Below are 13,637 nucleotides of genomic sequence, written 5' to 3' on the forward strand. Positions count from 1 at the left end.
GTTAAAAGATACAAGTCAGAAGGGCACCTCACGTCAGCAGAGATTCACAGTACTGACTTTGTCCCATTCAGGACCCCGAACAAAGGGAAAGACCTGAAGATTCCACTGCTTTGGGAGTGTTTACACTTTATTTCTTCCAGTAAAACCTTGGTGACTAGGGAGAAATTTCGTCAGCTCTTTCTCGCTTTGCCCTACAGCTGGGAGCTTCCACACGTGGGCACCTCATCCGGCTTCTTGGGGAAGCAGCGCACTGCACAGCACCGGAAGGCATCACAGTGCTGTGCGCACGCCCAGGTGGGACCAGACACAAGTCCTTCCTCTCTGTCTGCTGCTTACAGGCAGACACACAGACGCAAAGCATCCTTCTGTTTAACAAATGGCTTAGAGCCAAGGAAAGGAGTCTACGAACAATGCTTTTGATACTTTAAAAGTCTTATTACTCATCCAGTATTCAACGAGAGGCTACCATTTGCCAAGCCACCGTGCAAAAAGATGAGAACAGAAATGAAATCCCATTGAAAGAAGAAATCATTTGCCAAGCAACATCCAGAGTACACTGAAGAGCACATCTGATTTAAATGTTTTGATTATATTAGAAATAAAAATCTATAACAGAAGTGGGCAGGGAAAGCATAATGTGGAAAAATTAACTTCTTGATCAAAAAGAATCTTTCCCGTTTCTAAAACTGCATTGATAGCTGTCTTCTGTGGACAGAGCTGAGCCGCTGTGGGCCAGGAAGTTTAAGGGCTCAGCCCCACGCTGCTAGCAGACTAACTCCAACCCACCTGCCAGGTCCCTGCTGACATATCAGTTCCCGAAAGCTGCCCTGCCTGATTCTCCTAATTTAAGGGCGATTGTGTTGACCCTTTGTCTTTCCTTCATACAATTTGTACAATTGTGCTTGCTTCTCTGTATCATTATTTGACTAGTGGCTGTCGGAGTTGTAAGTGCAGGGACCAAGCTATCTGGCTCACCACAGTCTGGCTGGGTACTTACCTAGCATGATGCCTGGCACAAAATAGGTGCAAAAGAAATGTCTGGACAATGAATGAATGAACAGTTTAATTCCCATATTTTCAACCTAGGGAAAATGAAGGGCCTAGATTGATAAGCTTTCTCCCACAGGTTACTAGTTAGTGCCATCTTAAGTTGGAAATGCAACTAGCAGAAAATATTTGAATTACTATCAGCAAGAAGGTCCCTAATAACTCTAAGAATCTAATCACATATCCAAGGTGGGAATTATCCAGTGTCGACCTAAATGTTTTCACTGACGGCCAAGTCACTACTTCACCACCTAGGCCACTCTGGTTTGGGACAAGTCTAACTCAAAAGTGTTTCCATGTGTCAAGCTGACTGCTGTGCAATGAGTTAGGTAAAACCAGTTGATCATTCTCTAGTTTGCAATTACTACTAATATTCAGTAGTTCTTACAGGAGAAGGCAGAGCTTTGTCTGGAAAAGAAAGAGTATCCTAAAGGGAAATTTTAAACGAAAGAAGCAAACAGTATCTATGTGGATGTTGGAGGAAGATGTTAGCCACGGGCAAAGAAAGACTTTAACTCAGTCTCAGAGAATTCGGTGAGAACAAGAAGCCCCTTGCGCCTCGAGGCAGCTGGGCTGGAGGGGTCCACACGCTCACACGGCCTGGCAGACACAGATGTGATACAGTGGCAGGTACCGATCCCTGCAACGGTGAGGTCTCCTGTACAGTTTAGTTGGTACAGATTGGAAACACAGATAGAAAACACAGGCAAAGGCTGGAAAAATAAGATTGTACTATACCTTCACATCCATAAGGCTCCTACAAACAAGGTTCAACCATGAGCTCCTTTATTGCTCAGAACTTAAAAATAAAGAGGCCTAGGTCCAGAATGACCAACCATCCAACTCCTAAGTCATAATAACTCAGCGTGTCTAGACATGAGATGACTTATCTTTATCCTACATACATAGAACCAACTGGACTCAACTCCTGGTTGATAAACAGAGGCGATCTCTGCCTTTTGGAATGAGTATCACTGAGTTTCAGGTCACAGTAACAGAAGTCATGGACAGAAGGTGCATACCAGAATCTTTTCAGTGTTGAGGGAAAGCAAAGAGTCACAGGGTGGTGATCCTTTGGGTTCGCAGTCGGAGTCATGGAAGTTCAGAAAAGATGACTCTGAAAAGCAAACAGTCCTTGTTATCCTCCTCGCCTTCAATTTGTGGCTCTTAGGTGCTTAACTATGAATAGAAATGTTGAGAATCCACAAAACCAAAATAAGGACAAGTGTAAAAAACACTAAGAGGGGAATCCCACCTTCCACCTTTAACAACTGTGCAATGTTTTCTAGTTTCCAAGCATCTTGCACACCCATCAGTGATCATCTTCACAACAATTAACACAGTTGGTAAGATTCTTTCGTTAGACATCTCCTATTTGGCAGTATTTACTGGAGGTTAAAAAAAAAATCATGAAAGTAGGAAGAAAGTCAAGCCAGGAAGACCTAATGTTAAAAGGTATGCGCTAAGAGTCCAGTATCCAGAATATATAAAAATTCCTAAAGATCAACAAGAAAAAGACAACCCAGTTTAAAAATGGGCAAAGGACTTGAACTGGCAACTCTCCAAAGAAAATGCACAAATAGCCACTGAGTGCATAAAAAAATGTTCTACTTCCTTATTAATTAGGGAATGTAAGTCAAAATCAATGAGGTACCACGTCACACCCGCTAGGATGGTTATAATTTTTTTTAATGGGAAATCACAAGTGTTGACAAGGACATAGAGAAACTGAACACTTGTACATTGCTAACAGGATGTAAAATGGTGTGGCCACTGTAGAAAACAGGTGGGTGGTTCCTCAAAAAGGTAAACATAGAATTATCACACGATTCTGCTATTCCACTCTAAGGTTTGTAGCCCAAAGAACTGAAAACAGGGACTCAAGCAAGTGCGTGTACACGCATGTTCACAGCAGCACTATTTACAATAACCAAAAAGTGGAAACTGCCTAAATGTCCATCAACAGATAATGGGTAAGAAAAGTGTGTATATACACACAGAGGAATGTTATTTAGCCTTAAAAATGAATCGACTCACAGACACAGTAAACAAATTTATGGCTACCAGGGGGGAGTGGGGGTGGGAAAGGATAAACTGGGAGTTTGAGATTTGAGATACAAACATCAAGATAGATAAACATCAAGGTCCTACTGTATAGCATAGGGAACCATATTCAGTATCTTGTAGTAACCTATAATGAAAGAATATGAAAAAGAATATATGTCTGTATATGTATCACTGAAACATGATGCTGTACATCAATTTTTTTTAACTGAAGTACAGTCAGTTACAATGTGTCAATTTCTGGTGTACAGCACAATGTCTCAGTCATGCACATGCATACATATATTCCTTCTCATATTCTTTTTCATTAAAGGTTATTACAAGATATTGAATATAGTCCTATGCTATAGAGAAGAAATTTGGTTTTTTACCTATTTTTATACATAGTGGTTAACATTTGCAAATCTCAAACTCCCAAACTTATCCCTTCCCACTCCCTTTCCCCCTGGTAACCATAAGATTGTTTACTATGTCTGTAAGTCTGTTTCTGTTTTATAGATGAGTTCATTAGTGTCTTCTTTTTTCTTTTTTAGATTCCACATATGAGTGATATCATAGGGTATTTTTCTTTCTCTTACTGGCTTCCTTCACTTAGAATGTACACCAGTTATTGACACAACATTATAAACTGACTATACTTCATCAAAAAAAAATTTTTTAAATCAAATATTGATACATATCACAACATGCAAGAACCTCCAAAACAAAAACTAAGTGAAAGAAGCTAGACAGAAAAGGTCACATCCTGCATGATCCCATTTATACGAGATATCCAGAGTAGGCAAATCCACAGAGACAGAATGACCCTGGCAGTTGAAGGACAGAACGGAGAGAAACTGCTTAATGGACGAGGAGTTTACTCTGGAGTGATGGAAATGTTCTGGGGTGATTGCACTAACTTAGTGAATATACTGAGTGCCACTGAACTGTTCACTTAAAAGTGGTTAACTTCATGTCACGTGAATTTTGTCTTAATAAATTACTTTTTAAAGTATGCTAATTCAGGAGTCATTAGAGAGTATCAAAGTATGTTGAAGGAACCATGTGAACCAACTGGGGTAAATTCTCGCGTGTGTGTGTCCTGAGGACAGGGAGCTGGACACGAAGTATCACACGGCCCTGGTGGGGAGCAGGGACTGAAGCCGGAAGGTTAAGTCTCCCCCGGCACCGCAGGGTTCAAAGGATGGATGGATCCAGACTGGGGCACAGAAAGCAAATGGGCATTCCGGGCAGGAGTGGTGCACAAAAACACAAAGGCACGCAAACACAAAAGGGCAGTGAGCAGACTACCCCGGTGAGGGGAGAGAGTTGGTGCTGGAAAATAAAAACTGAGTTTCGAATGTGAGCAGTCAGACCCGGGGAAGTCATGGACCCAGAGGAAGGCCTTAGTCTGATAAGAAGAACCAGTAACAACTGTGGGTCAGCAACTGGATATACATTAAATTATAAGCTGTTTCTGCCTCCTTTTAAAAAAGGCACCGTTTGAGAACCTGCCATACACTAAGCATTGCATAGACACGGCTGTGTTCTCTCCTAACCATCCCTCTGCTTTGTGGAATTCTTTCCAGTTTCAATAAACAAACATCTATATAACTTTAAATAGCTGCATGGCATTCCGTTGCAATGGAACTGAACCATAGCCCTGCCACTGGATAATTAGGATGTCTTTTCTTTTTTTCTTACTATACACACTGTTTCAGTGAGTATCCTTGGCCTATGCTTTTTGCAAATTTACCCCATTAGGCAATTAAGTAAGCACAACAAATACAATTGCGGAGGCAAAGGATATAAGTAAGTTTAAGACTTTCCAAATATACTGCCACATTCCCCTCAAGATGTAACACTAATTTCATTCCCACGAGGGAAGTGGATGGGTTCAGACATCATGGGAGTGCCACCATTCTTTTTATCTTTTCCCATCCGGAAATAGTACTAGTAAGATTAAACTTTTGGTTTATTGGCCAGTTGTGTCTCTTCTGTCAATTGCTTATCTCCTTTGTTAATCTGTAAATATCCGATCTATTCTGGCCTAAGATATAGAAAAGAATTTCTAATCATCAACTTTCCAGACGGTCAGCCAGGTATCCCAGTACCACTTAGGAAAACTCAATTTGAATGCCACCACCTTTATCATACATTAGAGTCACTGGGGTCTGATTCTAGACTTCTTTTTTTAAGGAATCTTTGAGATGATTTATACCCACCTTCTGCAGTGGCTCAGACAGATGACTGTCCACTGTCTAAAAGGACACCTACTTCTAAAAAAATTATAGCAGTTGTTCATGTTCATTGTAGAAGATGGAGAAAAATCACAAAACACCAATGAAAGTCATTGAGAATACCACCACGTACTTGGAACCACCACCAACACTTTGGTGTCTGTAATTAAGAGTGACAGCTCTGAAATCAGGCTGCTGGGTTTGAATTCCTGTTCTCTGCCACTGTTTACTCGCTCCTGGCCACTGCGTGGCTTCTCCAATCTCCAGTTTCTTCATTTGTAAAACGGGGTCAGTAATAGATTAACTACATCACAGGGGTGGCTGTGAGATTTAAATACGGAAATACAAGCAAAGTGTGCAGTACAGTTTCTGACACAAAGCAGGAGCTAAAAAATGTTTGCTACTATTATTACCATTAGGTTGTGAGAACTGAATGGGCTACACTGTTTCATAAGCTGGACTTTAACAATATAAATGCTCTCCTATATGATTAAATTTTCTTCATTATTTAACTTGATAAGATTATATATCATTTTAATATTTTAAAAATAAAATTTCAACTCTCTACAGTAAACCTGCATTTTGTTGTTGTTTTTCCTAGACTTTCTAATCCCTTATAATGATGTTTATTCTGCCTTCAGTTAATTGCATTGTTTCAATGACCTTAGCCTTACAATAAATGCATACATTTTCATGTAAAAGCAAAGCTTCATCATTTTTTTTTTTGGTTATTTGGATAAACATTCTTCCTTCAGCTAAACTTCAGTCATTTTGTTAAAGTTCCAAAACAAACAAAGTCCTGTCTGATATTTATTAGAAATGTACTAACATTGTAGACTAATGAAGGGGAGAATACTTGACTTCTTTACAAATTTTAATCTATTTATTCAAGGTTTTTTTTAATTAACCTATGGGGAATTTTATCATTTTTATACAGGATTTACACATTCAAGTTTGTTGTGATCAAAAAAAAAATTGGTTGATAACCACCGGTTCAGTACATATCTGTTGAGTACCTACTCTGTTCCAGCCACAGCCTCAGTCTCCATGGTCCTCAAACCCAGAAAAGACCCCTGTTCTTGTATATAGAGATTATAGTTCAGTGGGGAAGCCAACAGTAATCAGTCACATAAAGAAGTGGAAGGACGCAATAGTAAGAGCTGTGAACAGCAGCACACTCAGAAGCACAGTGCTTGGGGAAAGCTTCGGAGGGCTGAGTGGCCAACATCAGCCAATACTGATACAGTTACCAAGTCCAGGCACCCTTCCAATCCCCGTTTTAAAGAAGAGGTAAATGAGGCAGCGAGTCTAAGTAATTTGCCCCAGGCCACCCTCCAGCAAAGCAGCGGAAGTGTTGGTTGGCTGTCTGCCAGAGAGAGAAGGCAGATCTGAGCCAAGTTAAGGATGTAACAGGTGAAGGTCCATGGGAGGCAGCCAGGACGGGATAGTGGTCCAGGCAGAAACACAGCACATTGTATATCTCTTGTCTTTTTAGCTGACTAGAACTGAATATTTTTTATCTGCCCACATTACTGAACTCTTAAGAGCTCTATTAATGTCTCCACTTATATATATATATATAATGTATCCATTTATAAATGATAATTGTATCAGCTACACATAATTATATCAAGGCCTTTTTAATATTTATATTCACTTAGTATCTCATTGTGCTGGATAAAACCTCCCCCAAAGTGCTCAACAATACCACTGATAAAAGACACCCCTGCTTATTCCTAACGTTAACACTTCATTTAATGACCCAGAGTTTCCTCAACTTTTGACAATAAAACTTTTTCACTTAACATTTATAAGCATCCAGTGGGAAGCTGCTCTATGTGGCTACTTTCAGATTGATAAATTTTACCACATACAGGAAGGACTGAGAGTGACGTTATTTTATAATACAGAGAAAGAATTCTTCTATTCTTTGTTTTACCAAAAATTTTAAATCAGAAAAGTTGGCTGAACTTTATCAAGTTATTTTTGGATATTTCTTTATGACAATCATTATGATTTTTCTCCTTTGATCTATTAAGGTGATCAATTTAATTTTTTTAAACTGTTGAAACATCTTTGTACTTTTAGAATAAACTCCAATTGATCAAGGCAGATTATTCTTTTAATTGCCAGCTGGCTTCAGTTTACTAGTATTTTACTTAGGATTTTTATAACTATGTTAATAGCTTTCTTCCCCATACCCCGCCCACTCCTGCAACTGTATTAGATTCTGGCATCCATGTTTTTTGCTAGTTTGGTAAGGTCTGTGATAGAAAAATAGTTTGTTCCAGTTGTAACTTCAGTTGTCTGGAACAGGAGGTTAAATTTGTTCTTTTACCTAAAAATATTTAACTTACTATGGCTTCAATTATTTTACAATAATAACCCAACCAGCTATATTGAAGTGGCAGAGATTTCCATAGAACTAAGAAAAGTCTGTTTTCTTTCTTGTTTAGGTCATGCAAATAATTTAACGGTGATTACCGCAGAAATATTCTCAAAACACATTACAGAATCTCATCTTTTCTTCTACCTCATCTTCCTGGACATCTTTCTATTGCTTCGTATTTTTAACCTTATTAGCAGAGATTTCTACACAGTTATCTCTTTAATTTTTATGGCCTCTACGGTCTGCAGTACCCCTCTCATTGATAACATATGTTTGCACCTGCTCTCCTATTTACTCGTTAGCCTTATCAGATTTATCTATTTTATTCTTTTTTAAAGAAACAGCTCTTGGATCTAGTTATCAGTTCTGCTGTTGCTCTGATTCTAATGCATTTGTTCTGGCATTGTTCTACTCAGTCCCTCCAGTTTCCCTTATTGCCTCTTCTTGTTTCTCGAGTTTAGTATCCAGTTCATTTTCTCCCTTTCTCCTTTAATGCCAAGATGCCACGGAAAGCTAAAGCAGGAAGAGACCGCTGATGGTGGTGCAAGGAGAGAAGAAGCAGAGACTGGAGCAGGGAGGCTGAGTGGAGGCCGTGGCCAGTTAAACATGGGAGGAGTCCCAACGCTGGCGGAGGCTGCTGGGTTGAAATGGAGGAGTCATTGTCTAAAGACATACAAAGTAAAAAGGACGTGGCTTTGTGAAAAATTGGGGCTTCGGAAGAGGAAAGAGACAGTTTCCAGTTTGTGCAGCTAAAGGAGTGGTACCATTAAGGGCAATGGGACAGTAAAGAGGAAGAGTGGTTTTACAGGGAAAGGAAGCACTAACTTTGGGTTCAAGCCAAGTGCTTGTGAGATGCTAAACTGGGAGCTGTCTTGCCTGTAGTCAGGAAATTCCAGAGAAAGAGCCAGACAGAGGAATTTGATAAGCATGAACTCACAGTGGATGAGTAAGCAGGGCATGCAGCTAGGATCTCTAAGAAAGCTTTGGAAGCCTTCGGAAGTGTCATGAGAAGAAAAGAGCTGACCCTGGTAGGGACACAATATTTAAGAGGCAGAGGGAGAATTCACTTGGTAATTCACCTTTTTCTAAAGAACTATCCATTTACTTGACTTGTTCTGCCATCTTTGTCATACAGCTATACACAGAGTTATAATGATTTCTAAAGGCAAATACAGTTGACGACCCCTGAACACCTCGGGCGTTAGGAGTACCACCATCCCCCAGCCCCCAGTGCAGTTGAAAAATCTGCATATAACATCGTTAGCCGTCTGAATCTGTGGTTCTGCAACTGAAGATTCAACCAACCACAGATCACGTACTATTGCCGTGTTACTGATAAAAAAGTCCATGAATAAGTGGACCCGCACAGTTCAAACCTGGGCTGTTCAAGGGCCCACTGAATTTTTCTTCTTTTTTATTATTTTTTTTAATTGACGTACACTTGGTTAACAATGTTGTGTCAATTTCTGGTGTGCAGCATCATGTTTCAGCCATCCATATACATACATATGTGCCTTTTCATATTCTTTTTCATTTTAAGTTACTACAAGATATTGAATACAGTTCCCTGTGCTGTACAGTAGGACCTTGTTGTTTATCTATTTTATAGGTAGTAGTCAATATCTGCAAATCTCGAACTCCCAATTTATCCCTTTTCACCCTCTCTTCTCATTTTGCTTGATTAGCCTTGCTAGATAATTGTCCAAATTTTACCTGTATTTGCAAAGAACCAGATCTTCTATATTTAAATCTACTCTTTCCCCGACTGCAAATGTAATTAATTTGCAGGCAAAGTAACGGAGTGGTTCAGAGCACCGGCTCTGAAGCCAGACTGACTCAGACCAGATGCCTAACTGGCTGTGTGATTTTGGGCAAGTCCTTTCATTTCTCTCAGCTTCAGTCTCCTCATTTGTAAAACGGGAATAACTACCACCACGTATCTTCATAAGGCAATTACGAGAAATAGACATGATGCCCACAGTTCACAGAATGATTGTTCAATGTCAGTATACCCATCCAGACTGAAATTGCTGGGGTCTTCTGTTAATTTCTTCTTCCTATTTTCCTTCAGTTTATTTTGGTCTTCACAGTACTTTATAGCTTTCAAGACACTTGCACAAACATTGTTTCTTTTGGTCCTCGTCCTCTGAGGTGGGCAGAACACACCCTGGGCTCGCTGTACACATGGGGAGTGATGTGCAACGTTAATGGACATGTTTAAGGTCACAGGATGAACAGCGGAGTGGAGACTTGTGAAGGCCATGCCCTTGGACGTCACATCAGTAGAGGTACACGGCACACTTGTCACCACTCATTCTGCCCACGCGGGTCCTAGTGATAAACAACTTAGGCACAGCAAAGCCATCCAGCTTCTTTCCTCTCCTCCTAAACCTTACACACAGCTGACTTTAAGAAGAACATCTTCAGATGTGGGGTCCAGCTCAATGGTGGAGTGTGTGCTTAGCATGCATGAGGTCCTGGGTTCAATCTCCAGTGCCTCCATCAAAAAAAAAAAAAGCATCTTTGATGGAGAGACAGGAGCTGACTGCAGTAGGTTTGAGGAAGAATCGGCGACACGGAGACAGTGCATGTCAACCTCTCCTTTGAGGAATTCTGCTATAAAAGGAAGAAGAGAGACGAGGTGGTGGCTGGAAGGACTCGGTGGTCCTGTCTTAGTTGCCTGTTTTTCCGAGAAGGGAGCTATTACAACTACGTGTGTGCTGACGGAAGACAAGAGGGAATGACTCCAGGTACCAGGAGGGAGTTGGTCTCGCAGAAGCCATGAGTCCTCCAAGGCAACAGGACTGCAGGTAAAAGCTATCAGTGTGGCTGCAGGCGGGCATCAGCGAGGATGGTGGGAAAGCGTGGACGTTCTCTGCTTCCTTCTCAATCAGATAGGAGGAGAGCCCTACCTCCTGGTGAGGAGAGGAGGTGTCACAGTCCTGTCCCACCAGTGGAGACAGACTGAAAGCTTGCAAACAGCAAAGCCCACGGCCAGTCCCAGAAGGAAACATTTTATAAGGAATTCCGCAGCTGCTCGGCTGTGTTCATCACTCGACCACCTCCTCTAGGTATAACAAGACCGTGGGCCAAGTGCACCTGAAAACAAGGCTGTCTGGGCTTTTCCTCCGGAGAGGCTAGAACTTGGAATCCAGATGCCAGATATTTATTGAGAATTCTAGTCCCAGGTGGAGGGTATCCAGGAAGAGCAGGCAGCACTCTTGTGGTGGGAGGTGCTACCCGGAGGCCAAGCAGGTGCTACACGACATCGGCTTGTAGTGCCTTTGCTTCGATCAATTTCAGCATTTGTAAGACAACCACTGTGGAGGATGAAGCCGAGTCCCCTTAAAACCGAGTTCCGCTGCAACGTTACAAAACTCTGTTCTCTTTCTTGACCTGCCCCGTCTCCCTCAGAGTCGAGGAGTTTCAAAGAAAAGGAGGAGCTGAAACCAAGCAGGACCCTGAGGGGCCCCCTGGGATGCAAAGCCCTCAAGCCCCTCCATGTCTCCCACTTCTCGTTTGTAGAAAGAGGCTTTAGTTTCCTAGGACTTGCCTGAGCTCTGAGAAGCAGACTCAAGCAGCTACTAATTAGGGAAGTGAGGGAATGCAGAAAACCAAGGAAAAGCAGTCAAGCAAGAATGTACTAACAGCTTCAACAATAGTTCAGTGAGAAAGCAGTCTCCTCTTTAAGGGATCTGCATGACAATCTGATGTGTGTCTTCGAGCTGCTCTGCAGAAACTAAGACCCCCCCCCCCCACCAGGTGGAGGATGGTGACTCCATGCTGTCCTACATGACTACATGCTACATGCACAAGACCCCAGACTGGCTGGAACCAGACGGCAATAATTAAGATTCCTGAACATCACTCTGTTACCTCCCCACCAACCAATCAGAAGAAAGTCCACAGGCTGCAACCCTCAACCCAAATGTTGCCTTTTTTTTTAAATTTGTTTTTAATGGAGGGACTGGGGATTGAACCCAGGACCTTGTGTATGCTAAGCATGCACCCTACCACTGAGCTGTACCCTCCTCTCCCCCACAAATGCTGCCTTTAACACCCTTCCCTGAAAGCCATCGGGGAGTTTGGGTTTGGGGGGCACAAGTTACCAGTTCTCCTGGCTTGTTGCCATGCAAATAAACACTGAACTTTCCTCCACCACTACCCAGTACCAGGAGATTGGCTTTGCTGTGCTGCGGGTGAGCGGACCCAAGTGGGTTCAGAATCAAGGACATTGTATATTACATTGCTCGATGGTCCCAAGTGGTACTTTTCTTTTAGAATGTAGTAACAGGAAAAAGTAATAATGGGAAAAAAATCTCCTCTGAAAAATTTATATGCTTCTTCTATTCTAATAAAATATTATTCATCAGTACCTGAGATGTGTAAGTTATCATAAAACAACTTGAAAATAGAGGCCACCTACTCAGAAATAGATTATAAAGTCAACATATAATTAATCCTCCAGAACACAGAGCTGTAAAGCCATCTTAAAGAGACAGAATGGCTTTTTTAACAAAGCATGAAAGTAATCTGATTGACCCTGTATTAACCCACATAAAAGCACTGCCACACGTAAAGAAAGTAAAACCAAAAGGACAGGAGCTGGGCAGCTGCACAGAATGGAGGAAGAGGCACAGAAGCAAATGCCAGGGCACCAGTCCAAGGACAGAGCGGGCGGCGGGCGGCGGGCGGGCGCGGCAGCCAACAAGCCGGGCGGCACGCCTTCCCCACAAAAGCGATTCACTTAGTCTGGGGTACAAACTGGACGGAAAAATGCATCGGATGCTCAGGGTGGCACGTACTTTTACAAGCTGAGGACCTTCTCACGAGCCCACACATCTGTGACAGAGCATCGGCTCTGCTGGGAAGGCTGAAGCAGATCGAGGCAGTGATGTGCGAGCATTAGTGACAAGGGAACACAGTGCCACTTAGAACACCCCAAACACAGGCAGGAAAAGGGCACAAGAGAAGTCAGTCAACTGGGCTATTCTGCAGAAGAGGTGCTGAGCAGAGGACAGTTCCCTGACAGGTCACCTTGTCCCTGTGAAGGACGTGACCTGAGCAGAGGAAGTCCCCTGCACCGTGCGGGTTCCCAAGCCAGAAATAAAGCCACGGCAGGTGTTTCCAGATGGGACAAGGGTGACGTGGAGTCAGACTTTACTGGCACGCTTAAAAACAGCTCTCGGTGATTGATTTGGGGTTCCTTCCGGTTACACGGGTTACTTGCTTGGTGCAAATCCATGGAGCTTCCCACTCGTGATACACACGTTTTTCTGCATGTGTGTCATGTTTCAATAAAAAGTAAAAAACTAAAAAGCTAGCTGGAGGAAAATGTTGGAAAGCCTTAACCCAAAGTGAAAAAGGATTAAAATTCTGCTCCTGTAATAAAGTTTGTATTTGCTCTATCTGCAAGATAACAAGCCCAAACGAAAAGGTGAGAGGATCTCTTTAAAACACTACATTGTAAAAAGGGGAAGCTTTAAAAGGTGGCTGGTCGGCAAGTAGTTACTGAGTGCAACGAAGCCAAGCAGTCTCTACACGCCATTAGAGGGGCTCCTTGAAAAGTTTTCATACAGAAAGTGCTCTGTCCCTTCCTGGACTCGTGTCCCTCGTAGGGTAGATTTTAAAACCCAGGTCACATATCTCTGACTCTCATCCAGAGGGGAACAGTATTAACCTTTGTCACCCAAAGCCGAACACATCCACCAGGGTCCATTTACCTTCTACCAGACCTACACGGAAAAGCTAAGGAGTATGCAAATACCACGGGCCGTCAGCCTCTTAGGGCTCTCGCTACAAAGACCACCCTAACCCAGAGGACTTTCTGAGAAACGACGTTCGGTTCACACAAGGGGCAAACACCCTCCCAGCGATCGGTGGCCTGGGCTGGCTAAGATAACAACGGACAAATCTCT

At 42.3% G+C, this 13,637-nt stretch overlaps 1 protein-coding gene across 8 annotated transcripts in view; it reads right to left on the bottom strand.

The window, feature by feature from the left end:
- Nucleotides 1-13,637, bottom strand: part of TTC13 (tetratricopeptide repeat domain 13) — a 71,871-nt gene that overhangs the window by 53,182 nt on the left and 5,052 nt on the right. For 7 of the 8 annotated variants that reach the window (XR_010381831.1, XM_064487865.1, XM_064487864.1 and 4 more), the window contains exon 2: nt 2,070-2,164. The exons of the other annotated variant lie outside the window; for it this stretch is intronic. Coding sequence is in view for 6 of the 7 variants with exons in the window: in XM_064487865.1 (XP_064343935.1) it covers nt 2,070-2,164 (95 nt within the window). In the remaining variant the exon portion in view is untranslated. The remainder of the gene's footprint in view (nt 1-2,069; nt 2,165-13,637) is intronic. 8 annotated transcript variants of the gene reach the window in all.

Source organism: Camelus dromedarius, chromosome 8, assembly GCF_036321535.1.
Source record: "Camelus dromedarius isolate mCamDro1 chromosome 8, mCamDro1.pat, whole genome shotgun sequence".
In the NCBI taxonomy this organism is placed as follows: Eukaryota; Metazoa; Chordata; class Mammalia; order Artiodactyla; family Camelidae; genus Camelus; species Camelus dromedarius.